The sequence below is a fragment of the Sipha flava genome, unplaced genomic scaffold, assembly GCF_003268045.1.
Source record: "Sipha flava isolate LNK unplaced genomic scaffold, YSA_version1 35a_pilon_pilon, whole genome shotgun sequence".
NCBI classification, from domain to species: Eukaryota; Metazoa; Arthropoda; class Insecta; order Hemiptera; family Aphididae; genus Sipha; species Sipha flava.
Window position 1 is genome coordinate 1,920,681 of NW_020273058.1, and position 13,916 is coordinate 1,934,596.

At 27.9% G+C, this 13,916-nt stretch overlaps 2 protein-coding genes across 2 annotated transcripts; both read left to right on the forward strand.

Moving 5' to 3' along the window:
• Positions 1-55: 55 nt before the first annotated feature.
• Positions 56-1,493, forward strand: LOC112687756 (phosphatidylinositol-glycan biosynthesis class X protein-like). Its single transcript, XM_025560671.1, has 4 exons — positions 56-347; positions 439-574; positions 635-922; positions 1,154-1,493. Exons 1-4 carry the CDS (start codon positions 178-180, stop codon positions 1,340-1,342), a joined length of 783 nt encoding a protein of 260 aa, XP_025416456.1. The 5' UTR covers positions 56-177; the 3' UTR covers positions 1,343-1,493.
• A 295-nt stretch (positions 1,494-1,788) lies between these two features.
• LOC112687642 (F-box/LRR-repeat protein 21) lies at positions 1,789-5,000 on the forward strand. The gene is made up of 7 exons (XM_025560473.1): positions 1,789-2,094; positions 2,192-2,427; positions 3,140-3,377; positions 3,471-3,685; positions 3,825-4,088; positions 4,153-4,317; positions 4,375-5,000. Exons 1-7 carry the CDS (start codon positions 2,043-2,045, stop codon positions 4,660-4,662), a joined length of 1,458 nt encoding a protein of 485 aa, XP_025416258.1. The 5' UTR covers positions 1,789-2,042; the 3' UTR covers positions 4,663-5,000.
• Positions 5,001-13,916: the final 8,916 nt, after the last annotated feature.

The following is a 13,916-nucleotide window of genomic DNA, read 5'->3' on the forward strand; positions in this document are numbered from 1 at the left end:
ATAATAATTTTTCTTATCAAAAAGTATAGATAACAATTGTAAGCTGATTTGTTATAACTGGAAGTAGAATAACTAAATATCCTGATTTATTTACATCGACGATTGATATTCTATATACTCATTAAAGTATAGTTAGCAGTTATCAATATTAAAAATCATAACTACGGATTTACGACGATGAGTTTGAACATGAAGACCAGGATCACTCTGTTTGCTGTATATTCGTTAATTTTCGTCACATCTGTTGTGTCGTACTATGGATTTAAAGGCAGTCAAGATTCATTACATTACCTAATAGTGCATTCGGGTAACATTAATCTTCAAGTGAAAAACGAAGGTTACCATAGGTATAAAATATGTTTCATATTATAATTCACAATATTGGTTTAACATCTATGTTATTTTTTAAAACATTAGTTAAATTTTCATAAATTTCAGAATTCTCCATACAACAGTCACCGCTGACTATGAAACATCAAATCGTAAAGACTGTGCAGTTACATTACGATATGACTTTCCAGCCGATATTTATGTGGACAAATATGAATTAGCTACAATTGCTTTCAATCGAAAAGTTGGTATTTATAATATATATTTTAAATATCATAAACTGTTGCTACTACTTTTTTTTCAGGTGGAGTTTTATGTTGATAACAAATTCATTGATGTAGAAACACCAGCTCATAAATCTGATCCATTTGTTCTATATGTTGTTAACTACACACTTCCAGATACTGCGAATAAATTGATAGAAACTGAATTTCCAATTCATTTAAGATACCAAAAAGCTGCTGAAGATAGTCGTTATAAAGAGGTTCGATTTGGTGATGCTTATTCAGATGTCCAAGTGCTATACTTATGCAAAGGGCCAAGGAATTCTAATTGGAAACAGTTCCCATTAAATACAGGAGAATGGGTTCCTGTAAGTATTTTAAAATCATTAATATAAATCTTTGTTTTTAAATATAAATAATAGGAAAAATTACATAAAATAATCAATTTTAAAATCTATTAATAATTCTTCTTCTTCTTCTGGTTAAAGGCCTTTCAAGACCATCCCATCTAATAAATTAATAATAATAGATTAATAATTAAAGAAATGAATTTATTCATTTTTATAAGTATAATATCTTGTATATTATTATCATTTTAGGCCAGTTATGTTAAAGTTAACAAAGATGTAGTGATGTATGTACCTGTAGGAGATACTAATAACTTACCATGGGTAAGCCTTATTACACATGGCTTTGTACTATTGGGTACTTATTATATTCTTCGCCGTTTAATGGCTACTCCATCACCAGATAATGCTATTATCAAACTTGTTCCTGTTAAATGTTGAATTGATCATATATTTATATTGGTTGCAAACTCATTAGCAGAAAACTGTTTGAAGAGACTACTTTTGAAGACTACCTATTTATTTTATGTTAATTATGTTTTAATTATAAATTATTTTAAAAATCCTATACATATTTAAAAATGTTATGTTATAATATTACTAAATGTGCTAGAAACTTGTAGTTTCCTCAATATTGTAGTTAGAATCAATGTTAAATAATTTAATTTTACTTGAAATTTACAAATAAGTTAATAAATTACATATTATATTATGACAATTTTATATTTACTTAATAATAGGCAAAATAAACTATGTTTATAATATTTACATATATATACATATATACTACATTTGTTTTATAAAAGTTCCTATGATTTAATTAAATTTAAACTTTATCTAATATTATTTAAAGTTGATCACCTTACTGTTCTCTGTTAATTTTACTGACAAATAAATATGTTTTAATTTATCTAATCATTTTTACTTATATCCTGCATACTATGTATTTGTTATTATAAATAGAATATTTACAATAAAATAAAGACTATCAAAAGTTTTAGGAGGTTCATGTTAAATTTAGACATCTTGTACTGATGGGAACATCTTGAACAAGTGCCAAAATTAATTATTGGCCCAATTTAGAGTAGGTACTGTGTAGATACTGGTGTTTAAATGTATTTGCATTAATACATTTAATAATATGGAAGTGCAAAACGAAAAAAATTATAAAACTTTCATAAAACAACAATCAAGTTTGTATATTTATTACTTACCTATATTTCTTTTTAAATTAGTGTGATTGTTGCATGCTCATTATATATAAATGTAAATTATTAACTAATTGTTTAGAAATTAAACTGAAGAATGGTAAAACTACCATTAAATATAAAGGAGATTGGAATAATTTACCAGACTTGTTATTGGAAAATATATTTTCATTTTTAAATATCAAAGAGAAATACAATGCTTCGTCTACATGTCATTCTTGGTACTCAATTTTTCATTTACCATATTCATGGCACACCTTTGTTTTTGATGACACGACCCTTACTCGAAGAAAATTTAACTATTATTCAGGATGGCAGGTAAGCTTGTTGGATTAGTGGTAATTCCTTTACCTATTTAAGAAGTTTTAATAATTTAACTTATTTTATTTATGTAATTGTTTTGAGATAGATTCTTATTATTTTTTTTTATTTAAAAAAATATTTGGTGTGTATACATGTTAATTAAATATTTATGCATACATTTTAATAAATAAATAAATAAATAAATAAATAATACATTTGTACACTAACATTTTAAAAGGTTTGATTTGTTTTTTTTTTTAAATTAAATTTAAAAGTAATTTACTTATTAAAACACAAAACTTAAACCTCGATTTATCATTTTCCTCAATAACTTACATTTTAAATCTTATCAGACATATTTTATTGAATAATTATTTTTTTTAAAAACTTAAAGTATTAATAATTTAAATTATTTTCTGTACCTATAGATTTTTTTTAATTTTTTTTTTTTTTGTTGCCCTTTTTAATAAAACTACACAGCTATACAATTAAATCAGATTTGTATTAATTTGACTGTATTATTTATTTGCTTAAATAACAATTAGGTAGAATAATTAATAACAAAATAAAAAAAAATATATTTTCATCGAATTACCTATGTAATTTATAAATAAGAATTCTAGAATTAATAGCCGATTCTCTAATTATTGAACGATCTTTCCCAACTATTACGATTTAAATAATTATAATTATATTAATTAAAAACACGTTTGAATATCCTATATAGTACATGTTAGATCATCTACGAGTTCAATTGTGTCTTCAATCCATTGGTACTTACATTAAAGTTTTGGTATTTAAACCAATAACAAATTTTTATAACTTATACGAATTCATGAATATGATATCATTCTACGCGGAACACGGCCGAGAAATTGGATCTAGAGTAAACACTCTGCAATATACATTCCCGTGTAACATGGCAACATCACGTATCGATGAATCCGTTCTGTACGGTACAGGAGGTTTGTATTCACGAACTTAAAGGCATATAGAATTCATTATTCATTATTTCTTAAGTCTTAACACACGAATACACGTTTTATAAATATACTCAGGTAAGCTATTGGAAGCGCTTAAAAGGTTGATGGGTAATTTACCGTCACTCCGGAGATTAGAATTGATAGATTTGATGTTGGATAATGAAGACGCGCAAACATTGTTGGATCAAGTTTGCTTTTGCTGTTGCACTACATTAAAAACCCTAATATTAGTTAACACCACTAAAAATGTATGTCAATTGCTTCATCCTGGAGTTTTTATAAATTTGCAGGTAAGGATTTAGGAAGATTGATCAATATTTCTTACATACTAATGATTATTATACAATTGTATCTACCATGGTTTACCTACTGATAATATTTATATACACTAATGCTTTTTATTAATTATTACATATATTATTTATACAGGTATTAGTAATTAGTCCTCAAAATCTAGGAAGTGATTTATTGTATATGTTGAGCCAAATGAGACTCTTGCACTTGCATATTCTTCAAAATCGCTACACGCCTATTGACATAGAATCTGTACATTCTTCTGACTGGAAACATTGCACTAAAATAAATTCTATACTTAAAGTACACCTTCGAATAGAATCCATCAGGGAAAGACAAATTCTATGGCAACCCGGTGCTCCTGTTTCCAGCATAATATATAAGTCGCCAAATATACGGGTTAGCTAAACAAAATATATTTGCGTAAGTAAAAATTTCAGCAAAAGTGTATTTTTAATAATAGATGAGTGCTGACATCTCAAATAAAATTATGGAACTATACTCAGATCAGTTGCTTACATTTGGATACCTGGATTTGCCAAAATTCTATCAACCATCGTCATTTAAGGATCGTATTGACACATGTTTGGTAAACTTAATCCAAATTTGTCCTAAATTGGATACATTGGTGAGAGTATTTTATAATATATTTATTCAATATATTTATTATTTATTTCTCATACAGATGATAAGAGAAAAAATATCAACATGTACATTATTATTAATTTCATATTATGGTCATTCGTTAACATCTTTATACGTACGTCGCAATGCTGTTATTCTACGATGTGATTGGCCTCGTCAAAATGATTGGTCTGATGAATTTTACCAATGGTTAAAAAAATCTAGTACATCATATGAAATAGTAGAAGAAGAAATCGCGTTGTCTTTGGGTTTGGAAAATTGGAAAATGCTTAGTGATCAAGACTTCAAACGCATATCTCCTCAACTTTATTCATCATTCTATAGATAAATATAATACCTGTACTATTTTTTTTAAAAAATTACTGATTGTTGTTTTTAAATAAGTAAATTATATAGGTAAAAATGATTGATATTTATCTTACTAGCTGACTCGACACGGCGTTGCCCGTGAGTTAGTTTATTTTATGACATTTTCGTAGGCCGTGTGTCAGTGTTTAATTAAATTGTATTGATAGTGTTAATATTCAGGGGCGTGTCCTGGGTAAACATTCAAAATGGGCTTGGTTATAAACAGGGCTCATAACTTTTAGCATTTGTATATTTTTTTTGAGAGGTCTTAGAGGTACCTATGTGAGCTATAAATTTGTTTCAGATAACCAAGAAGCTAAATACAAAATTTTATATTGCATATCTTTGCATATTTCGGAGTATAAGTGCTATTTTTCTTTTTTTGCATGATTTTTATCGTTGATTTTTTTTAAATATTTTTTAGTAGCCTAAAACATTTTTTCTTAAAAATAACAAGTAATTATAGTCATATTAATTGTTCATATTAGTAATTAATTCGTGTTAATTAATTTTTCTTCTTATATAACTTATATAATATTAGATAAACTAGATACCTATACGAGTTTAAGCGACGCACGACGTAGTGAGAGTGTACGTCCAAACTTCGTAATCCCATCAATAAGGAAACCATTATAATTGTAGCTTGTACTGTAGTATTTTATTTTTAAAGTTTCTAGGTATTCGGGTATTCCGATATCATTATCTAGATATTCCGATATCATCATTCTCAGATTATTTACAGATTATTTTTCATTAACATTTTGCTGTCGTTTCCGATTTTTCGTACTATATGCATGCTAGTTCGTTTCGTAAATTTAGTATCTAAATTTTTTTTTTTTTAAAAATAAAAGCTAAAATAATAAAATAATATAATAAATAATAATAATAAAATAATAGTTTTTGTATACAAACGTTTTTTTTTTTTTTTTGCATTTTTTAGTATTTTTAGTTCATATTTAAGCGTTTATATGAATACTTTTTAGAGCATATTTAAGCGCTTATAACAACTTTTTTTAGAGCTATAAATTATGAGCCCTGGTTATAAGAATAATTTGTATAAGATACACGATTTTTTTTTTACGAGAAACTTTAATTTATTTTTAAGGTGTACTTACTACTTTGTAGTCATATGTACTCGTAGTATATATATATTTATGAAATATCTTTTTATAATATTTATTTAAATTAAATTGTATATTAAATTCTCCTGTTTTTCATTTTGGCAAACTCGTCAATAATCTTCGTAGCATCTCGCAATAACTCCAAACTAAACTATCTTTCAATTTATATCAATGCCAAATTATGAAGACGCACAGTTGTCAGATATCGAATATGTCTTGATTCTTGACCAATAGGAGGCCAACAATAGTGTAGCAACGTAAACGCCGACATCCGAACAAACCATCGATAGCGGTGGTCCATTCGGTTATCTGAATTATCGATCATTGAGGGGGGGCATGGTAGAAACTTTTTTTTTATTAGTATCCAATTATTTATCTTTCATGAATAAACTTGAATCAACTTTACACCTATCAACACTAATAATATTATTTTCTATATGAACCACTTGGTCAATCCAAACTCATTTTGGATACTAATCAGAGGCGCAATTTCAATGAAAAAACTGAGGGTGCTGAATCCCTTCTATCTTTTTCATGTTCCTTAATGGTTATACCCGCAACCCGTACAATTCAACAGTTACTAAAATATATGATAAATATTTGAATATTTCTAAAATTAAATTGTCCGTTTTGATTTTATATTTTTACTGCGCATATAACGGAATTACCCATCTGTAAACTCAAATGTTTCATCACATGATCACTTATAGATTCTGACTGAATCGAAGAATATTATGGTTTTATAATGATGTTTGTATTTTATTTTTTTAAACATTTTCGTATAGAAATACTGGTCCAAAAGTTTTTTCTGGGAACTTTTTAGATTTTAAATTGACATGCGGTGGTACTTTAGATAGATAATTTTTTTTAAATCTTAATAGTTTTTCTAGGCGTGAGGAAAAAACTGTCCTGAAACGGTAAAAATACGCTGTAAATAAGACTTTTACTTTTCAGATTTTAGTTATTTAGTCATAATTCCAAAAGTCTTGTAGTTAGAAACTTGAAACTTTTACCCTGTAGCAAAAATATTTTTTTTCATATTTGATAAAATTTTCAAATACCGATTTTGATTTAAACATAGAACTTTAAAAGTACCTATTTTTTTCTTAAAGTCTTTATGTAATAACATTTTTATTTTTATTTTTATTTTTTGTGAAATGTAATATCACCTTACTCATATACGAGTACCTACTTATTTACCGATACTAAAAAAAATTTAAAAATCGTTAGTCTAAAATTTATTTCATAAGCAATTAAGTAAATTTTTATACCTACAATTTTTACGGATTATACTGTTTTTACATCAATTTTCAACATTAAATGTTTATTAAAAAATTGGTCCACCCAATCACAATGAAACATTGAGTACAGATAAATATTTGGTTAAAAAAAAAATTTCTTCATCAAACAATAAAATGTTAAACATGTTGATAAAAAAAAAGAACCTACCGATAATCAGACTAAAAAAAGTAAAATATACTTATAAATGGTTGATTTTTATACTGAACCTTTGCTCAGAACTGTTTTGATAAAGAAATGGCTTATAATTTCAGTATAATTCAGTATATTTATTACTAAGTTTGCCACTCGTCTCGGTGTCTTGGCCAATCATTAATTTATCCCGGTCTTAGAAACTGAGAGAAAATAACATTTAATATTATATCATTTAATAACAAAACAAAGAATAATATTGTACATTATATTATTATATTATGGTAATTTAGTTAGTATGGTTACGTACAATAATAATGTATTTTTGTATTAGCTAATAAATATTTAAATTACAAAATTATATACTTGTTTTGTTTTCATATCAAAATAAAAAAAGAGTTATTCAATATGATGGTTTAAGTTTAGGGATTTCAAAATCTACCTATTATTATTATCCAGTTCAAGAACAGAAAAGATGAAGGACGAACTTCCGCTATCATTATTTAAATAATAAATTTATATATTTATACAATAAAAACTCTATTTTTCTGTACATTATGAGTAATTAGTTGGGTTCGGAAGTTGATGACCTTAAAAACATTAAAAAATGAACTATAAAAAGATGTAAATATGATAAAAAAAATGACAAAAAAGACCTAAAAAAATGATAAATATTTGTTTTAAATTAATAAAAACACATTTTTTTTAAATATTTTACTCTATTTTACAGTAAAATTCTATATAAATTTATCAAAACTTACAAATTACTCAAAATATGACATACAAATGACAACAAATGTCCTTGAAATATGAAAAAAAAATTACAAAAATTTGTTTTATAAATTTATCAAAGCTTACAAATTACACAAAAATAAAAGTCATTGCGTTAAATTAGAGCGTATTTCATGTTATCAAAAGTAAATGAACGACGATTATTTGTTTATATATACTTACATTTGGAAAAACTTCTCTCCACATACACTGAAGGGATTGGGAGGCACAGACGAACATTAACCGACTTTTAATTTTCGTCATTTTGAAAATATTAGGTACGAAAAAAATAATAAAATTTAGATATAATACGTATTATTCACTGTCATATGACAACGAGGCGACGACTGTAATCGACGAGATAAATTCGGATACTAATCGAATAATAGGAAAAAATAATAAAATGTAGGTATAATAATATTCACTGCAACACAACTACGAACGTAATCAGCGAAATAAAATCGGACAAATCTTAAGTTATCGGCATAACGGTCGAAAAGAAACAATAACTAGTGAACTAGTGTGAAATCAGTAAAAATGAAAAAAAATTTCAAAAAATGACTTAAAAATCAATAAACACCAAAAAATGCATACATATAAGAACTAAACGAAGCCATACAGATGCTTAATAATAGGAAAGCCTCTGAACTGGATGATATGTGTGTTGAACAAGTTAGAGAATTTGGTTCCAAGACCAAACAATGAATACTAGAGCTGTTTAATGAAATTAGATCTACTAATAAACTACCTAAAATTTGGAGAAAAGCTCACATAATAGCCCTTTTAAAACCAGGTAAAGAACCAACAAGTCCCAAAAATGTCTGGCCTGTATCACTTTTATGTCACTTATACAAAGCCTTCGAAAGAATAGTACACAATCGCATAGTGGAACATATTGACGAAAAATTGATACAGGAACAAGCAGGCTTCAGGAAAAGTAAATCATATACTGGACAGTTACTAAATATGACCCAGTTTATTGAAAACTGTTTCGAAAAGAAATATATTACTGGAGTAGCCCTAATAGACCTGTCAGCAGCCTATGATACGGTCAGCCATAGAATTTTACTCGAGAAAATCTACAACCTAACTAGAGACTAAAATTTTACGCAGATAGAATAGATAGATAGATTTTACTCAAACATAGAAGATACTAAGTGACACTAGGAAGCAAGAAAAGTAGATGGAGAAGGCAAAAAAAAATGGGCTTCCACAAAGCAGTGTCCTGACCCCGATCCTTTTTAATATCTATACGAACGACCAACCGATAACTCCAGGTGCCAGGTATTTCATCTACGCCGATGATACACCGATAGCAGTTCAAGATAATAACTTTGAAGGAGTAGAAACTAAACTGGAGTCTTTACTTAAAACCATGACAACATACTAAAAAAGTATGAAGCTGAAACCTAACCCACTGAAGACTCAAGTATGTGCGTTCCATTTGAAAAATAGGCTAGCATCTAGAAAACTGGATATCACTTGGGAAGGAGTTCAGTTACAAAACACATTTTGAAATAAAATTAATGAAGATAGGTCTGAGAAAAGATAAGATTATAAAGGTATTATGAGACGGTGTGCGATAGAATTATGGAGAGATAATGCCTTTAGCTATTAGTGTGTTTAAAGGGGACCATACACGGAACGATCTATCGTCAAACCAATCGGCCGATCAGTTGTCAAACTTGACGCAGTCCATACACCAAATGATTAGTTTGACGATATCTAACCTAACTTTTTAATTGGTGAAGTTTGTTTTGTTTGTTTATATTGTGATAATGTGAAATGGTTTATATCGCAATTGATAATCGAAATATTATTCGAGTGGTTGCATTTTATAGTTTATGGAATTTTTTCATTTTCGCTTTGTTTATTTTTGCGCACAATGAACAAAATAGATCGAAAGAGAAAATTATTGCTAACAACTGCTCTTATTTTGTCTATGGATGATGATGACGATACACAAAAAAAGAGGAAATGGTCAAAACAGTGGCTTTTAGAACGTCGAAAATATTCGCATATGAATTTGCTACGTGAATTGTAGTTAGCATCTAAACTAGATATTCTCACTCTGTCACTCTCATCTTCCGTAGTAAAAGACAATAAGTCGTAGTACCATAACGTTGGTATGTAAATTTCATTAACAGATGAGCCGGTAGTTTTTGATTTCAAAACTTTGTTTAGCTCTCTTCTAAATACAGTCCGTAGGTTGTTTATTTTACGTTTTACAAAAGCTGTATTAGCATCTTTAAATTTTTCTTGACACACCTTTAATAAGTCTTCGATACCTAAGTTCCTCAAATGTTTATTTTTGGATACATTACTTTTGGCATTCCACAGAGCTGGATGACGTTTGTAGGTTTCTAAAAACTCAGTCACAAATGGTTTGTTTTGATCCATTTTATAGCGGTACGTAAATGGAATATTAAAATATAACGTCAAACACAAAAGAAATTCAGATTTCGGAATAAAAATTAAAATGTAGTGTTAATCATTGTGTAATAATCAATGATAATAATAGTGATAACAATGTTGTGTAGTTCACTTTGTCAGACAGTTCCATACACGCACAAACCGCGTCTGTCATCGTTCAGTTGGTCGTCCGGTTGGTACGTTAAAACTTTCGACCGACGATCAGACGGCAAACTTTCAAACACGTTCATACACGTGATAATTTGGTCTGTCAAACTTTGTTTGACGACAAGTTTGACGATAGATCGTTCCGTGTATGGGACACTTAAGACTGATGTAAGGAGGAAAATTAATGGATTAATTAAAGAGCTTAAATTGGATATGAGTTTTGAAGAGTTATTTGATATTTGTTCTGTGATTTTGTTTTGGTTGTTGGTGGCTTCTGCATATGATTTGGTTTTGAGCAGATTTTTTAAATATTGACTCGAATGCTGGGTATCCTTTGACTAGTCACCCAGGTACCCTTCTAAATCGGGCACTAGTTATGATAATAATTACTATCTTAAAAAATAAATTAATATGTGTAAATAATATATTATTTCAACAATCTTGATTGATTTAAATTTCAATAGATTAAACAAAATTTAATCTTGCTAGGTTACATAGATTTTTATACTTAAACCCGACAACGATGGGTAATTCAGCTAGTACGTATATATACTTGAGTATAATAAAGATAAAAGTGCCATATTTTCGTACTTACTGTTGCTAACATTGGTTTTACCAATTGCCATTAGACAAAAATGGGGTATGATAGAGCACTATAATGTTGCTTTTTTTGGTTTTCAATTTTCAAACTACAGACACCAGGTACTATATCTGCACTATCGTGTCAGTATTCGTTTGTGAACTATCTTAATAATAAAGTTGTGGTATATTTTTCGTTATAACTTAATAATTTTAAATAATAGTAAAATTAAATAATTTATTTTACTAAAATGTCTATAATTTTAAGTAAAAAGGGAAAAACTGTTATAATGGTCGATGGTATTATTGCATAAATCGATAGTTTATATCGATTGAAATGATTCGATTAATGGACAATTTTCAAATGGGAGGCAATTCGAGTTATCTTTTTCAAATTATTTACGGGAAGCAATTTGAGTTTCCCAAAAATTCTTACCGGGCAAACAGGTATTTTCAGGTCACTTTTACTTAATTTTACTTTTTACTTTTTAATGAGAAAAAACATGCATGGAAGAAATATTCAGAAAACCTATTTTATGACGGTAGAGCATACTAAGAACTCAAAATTGGACACAGAACGGGTCTAAACAGATTATTAGATGAGGTGGAAGCCAATGACGTGGTGAAGTGAAATATTTTATCGGGCAATTCATTTTTTTGAATGACCTACCCAGAGGTAGTGATAGGTGAGCAAGTCCCTCAAATTTATAATTTAAAGCTAATGCCCCACAGAGCTGTTTGCTACCAGATATATTAGCCCCCTCAATACTTTCCAGGATTTCCAATTATGCTACCACTCCTTAAGTCTTGACGCTTACAATATTTGTACAACAAAAATATTATATCTATTTATTTGAACTATTATAATTGAAATATTCATTACTATATTAAATTACACTTAGTAATTAATATGAAGGTCATGTAACAATAACTGTAAAATAAAAAATAAACTAATATTTATCATTAACAACTTTACAGCTTAAATTATATTATGTCATATGCAGGTCACGAAGAATTGAGAATTCATGTTGTACGATAACGATTTTATTTATTTATAAGCTACTTCAGTAGTACAGTATAAGAGTTGTAGATACTAAAACTAAAATTATAATGCTATCTATATTGCTATTTAAATATAGCCCTAATCAGTGTTGTTATTTACAATATCGTGGCACCAGGGTATATTGTAAGGCGCTGTTGAGCATTGATTGGGATATCGAGAACTTTTTTTGCGATTTTGGAAGTACAAGTTTATGTTGATAATGTTATAATGATAATATTATGGGTGAGAAGGTTGGTGAACTCAGTCGTGCATCTAGATATTTCAAAAGGGGGGTATTATTCAAAATTATACACAACAAAATAAATACTTTACGTATACTTTATTGTACAAGAATACAAAAACATTAGTACATTACACATGAATATCTATTCATGTGTAATGTTCTATTGTATGATACAATAATACTTAAGTATTTAAATATTTTATCATATTAAAATTTCAAATGTACATTTTTGTCATATGTATCTATTTTAAATCGCGCATGATACGACATAAAACCACGGCTTTGGTTTATTAGACCATACGATGTAATGAGAAGCCGGATCCCAGCTTTACATTATTGTTATGTATATATTTCGATATGATAAATATGTTTTCATCATGGTTTATAATCAATTTTTAACTTTATTAGACTTCAGTATAATGTTAACGCGGTTAAGGGGAGGTGTTACTATACCTGTAACCCATGGCTACGGGCCTGGGTAAAATGGTTTGAAAATTATATTTTTGAAAAACCACCGATATCATAATTTTGTGGAAATATTTTTAATATTTTAGTGAAGTGATTTTTAAATTTTTAATATTACATGTTAAATTATTTTACCAGTTATATGTATTATTTTAAAGATTATTTTTCGGAAGTCCATTACCTTATCAGTACTTGCCTACGCCGAACATAGACGTAGTTTCTTAATTGTTTCCTTAATTGTACTTATTTGATTTAGTATTATGTATATTTTATATAATACACTATTTATATGCGTAATGGCGTAGGGCTAGGGACTTATAGGAGTTTGCATATTTTTCAATAATTATTCTAAACATAGCTAAGTGATATAAAAATGTGTTTCATTGTACTAGGAGTTTAAAGTAATCATTTTTATTTTGCATATTTTGCATATTCAGCTGTTTTTTCCCTATAAGAGCATATTTTGTTATATTTCTATTTTAAGAGCATATTTTACATATTTTATTAAAATTAAAATAATATTCGGCAAAAAACAATATTTTATACATATGTACTATACAACATTTAATATGAATTTTCTAGAAATTGGAAAAATTAGATAAAAATAAATATAAATTATTATTTAATCTATACCGTGTGTGTGTAATGTGTTTTCCCAATTATTTGTGTGTTGTTAGTATGTGTCGGTCGATAAGAAATATGCCGAATACGGTCAGTTGAAGTCAATTAGTTTATTCGTTTGTATCATATGTGTTTTCGTCTTGCGTCAGTATAGTTCGTCTGTTCGTATTGTTTTTTTTTTAAGATTAAATTAAAAATGCCCAAAGTAAAAACAAATACATGTAGTCGCCTACAGTCATATGTTTCAGAATTCGGTAGTTCTGTGTTTTTAATTGATGAATCAGTACTATTTCGTAAACTTTGTGAAGTTAAAGTTAGTGCTCAAAAACGTTTTACTGTGTTACAACATCTTAAAACCGAAAAACATGTCAAGTCAGTTA

Coding starts and splice junctions, on each gene's coding strand:
- LOC112687756 (XM_025560671.1), top strand. CDS start 178: ATGAGTTTGAACATGAAGACCAGGATCACTCTGTTTGCTGTATATTCG. Junction 575..634: donor CAATTGCTTTCAATCGAAAA/GTTGGTATTTAT, acceptor CTTTTTTTTCAG/GTGGAGTTTTATGTTGATAA. Junction 923..1,153: donor ATACAGGAGAATGGGTTCCT/GTAAGTATTTTA, acceptor TTATCATTTTAG/GCCAGTTATGTTAAAGTTAA.
- LOC112687642 (XM_025560473.1), top strand. CDS start 2,043: ATGGAAGTGCAAAACGAAAAAAATTATAAAACTTTCATAAAACAACAA. Junction 3,686..3,824: donor GAGTTTTTATAAATTTGCAG/GTAAGGATTTAG, acceptor TTATTTATACAG/GTATTAGTAATTAGTCCTCA. Junction 4,089..4,152: donor ATAAGTCGCCAAATATACGG/GTTAGCTAAACA, acceptor TTTTAATAATAG/ATGAGTGCTGACATCTCAAA.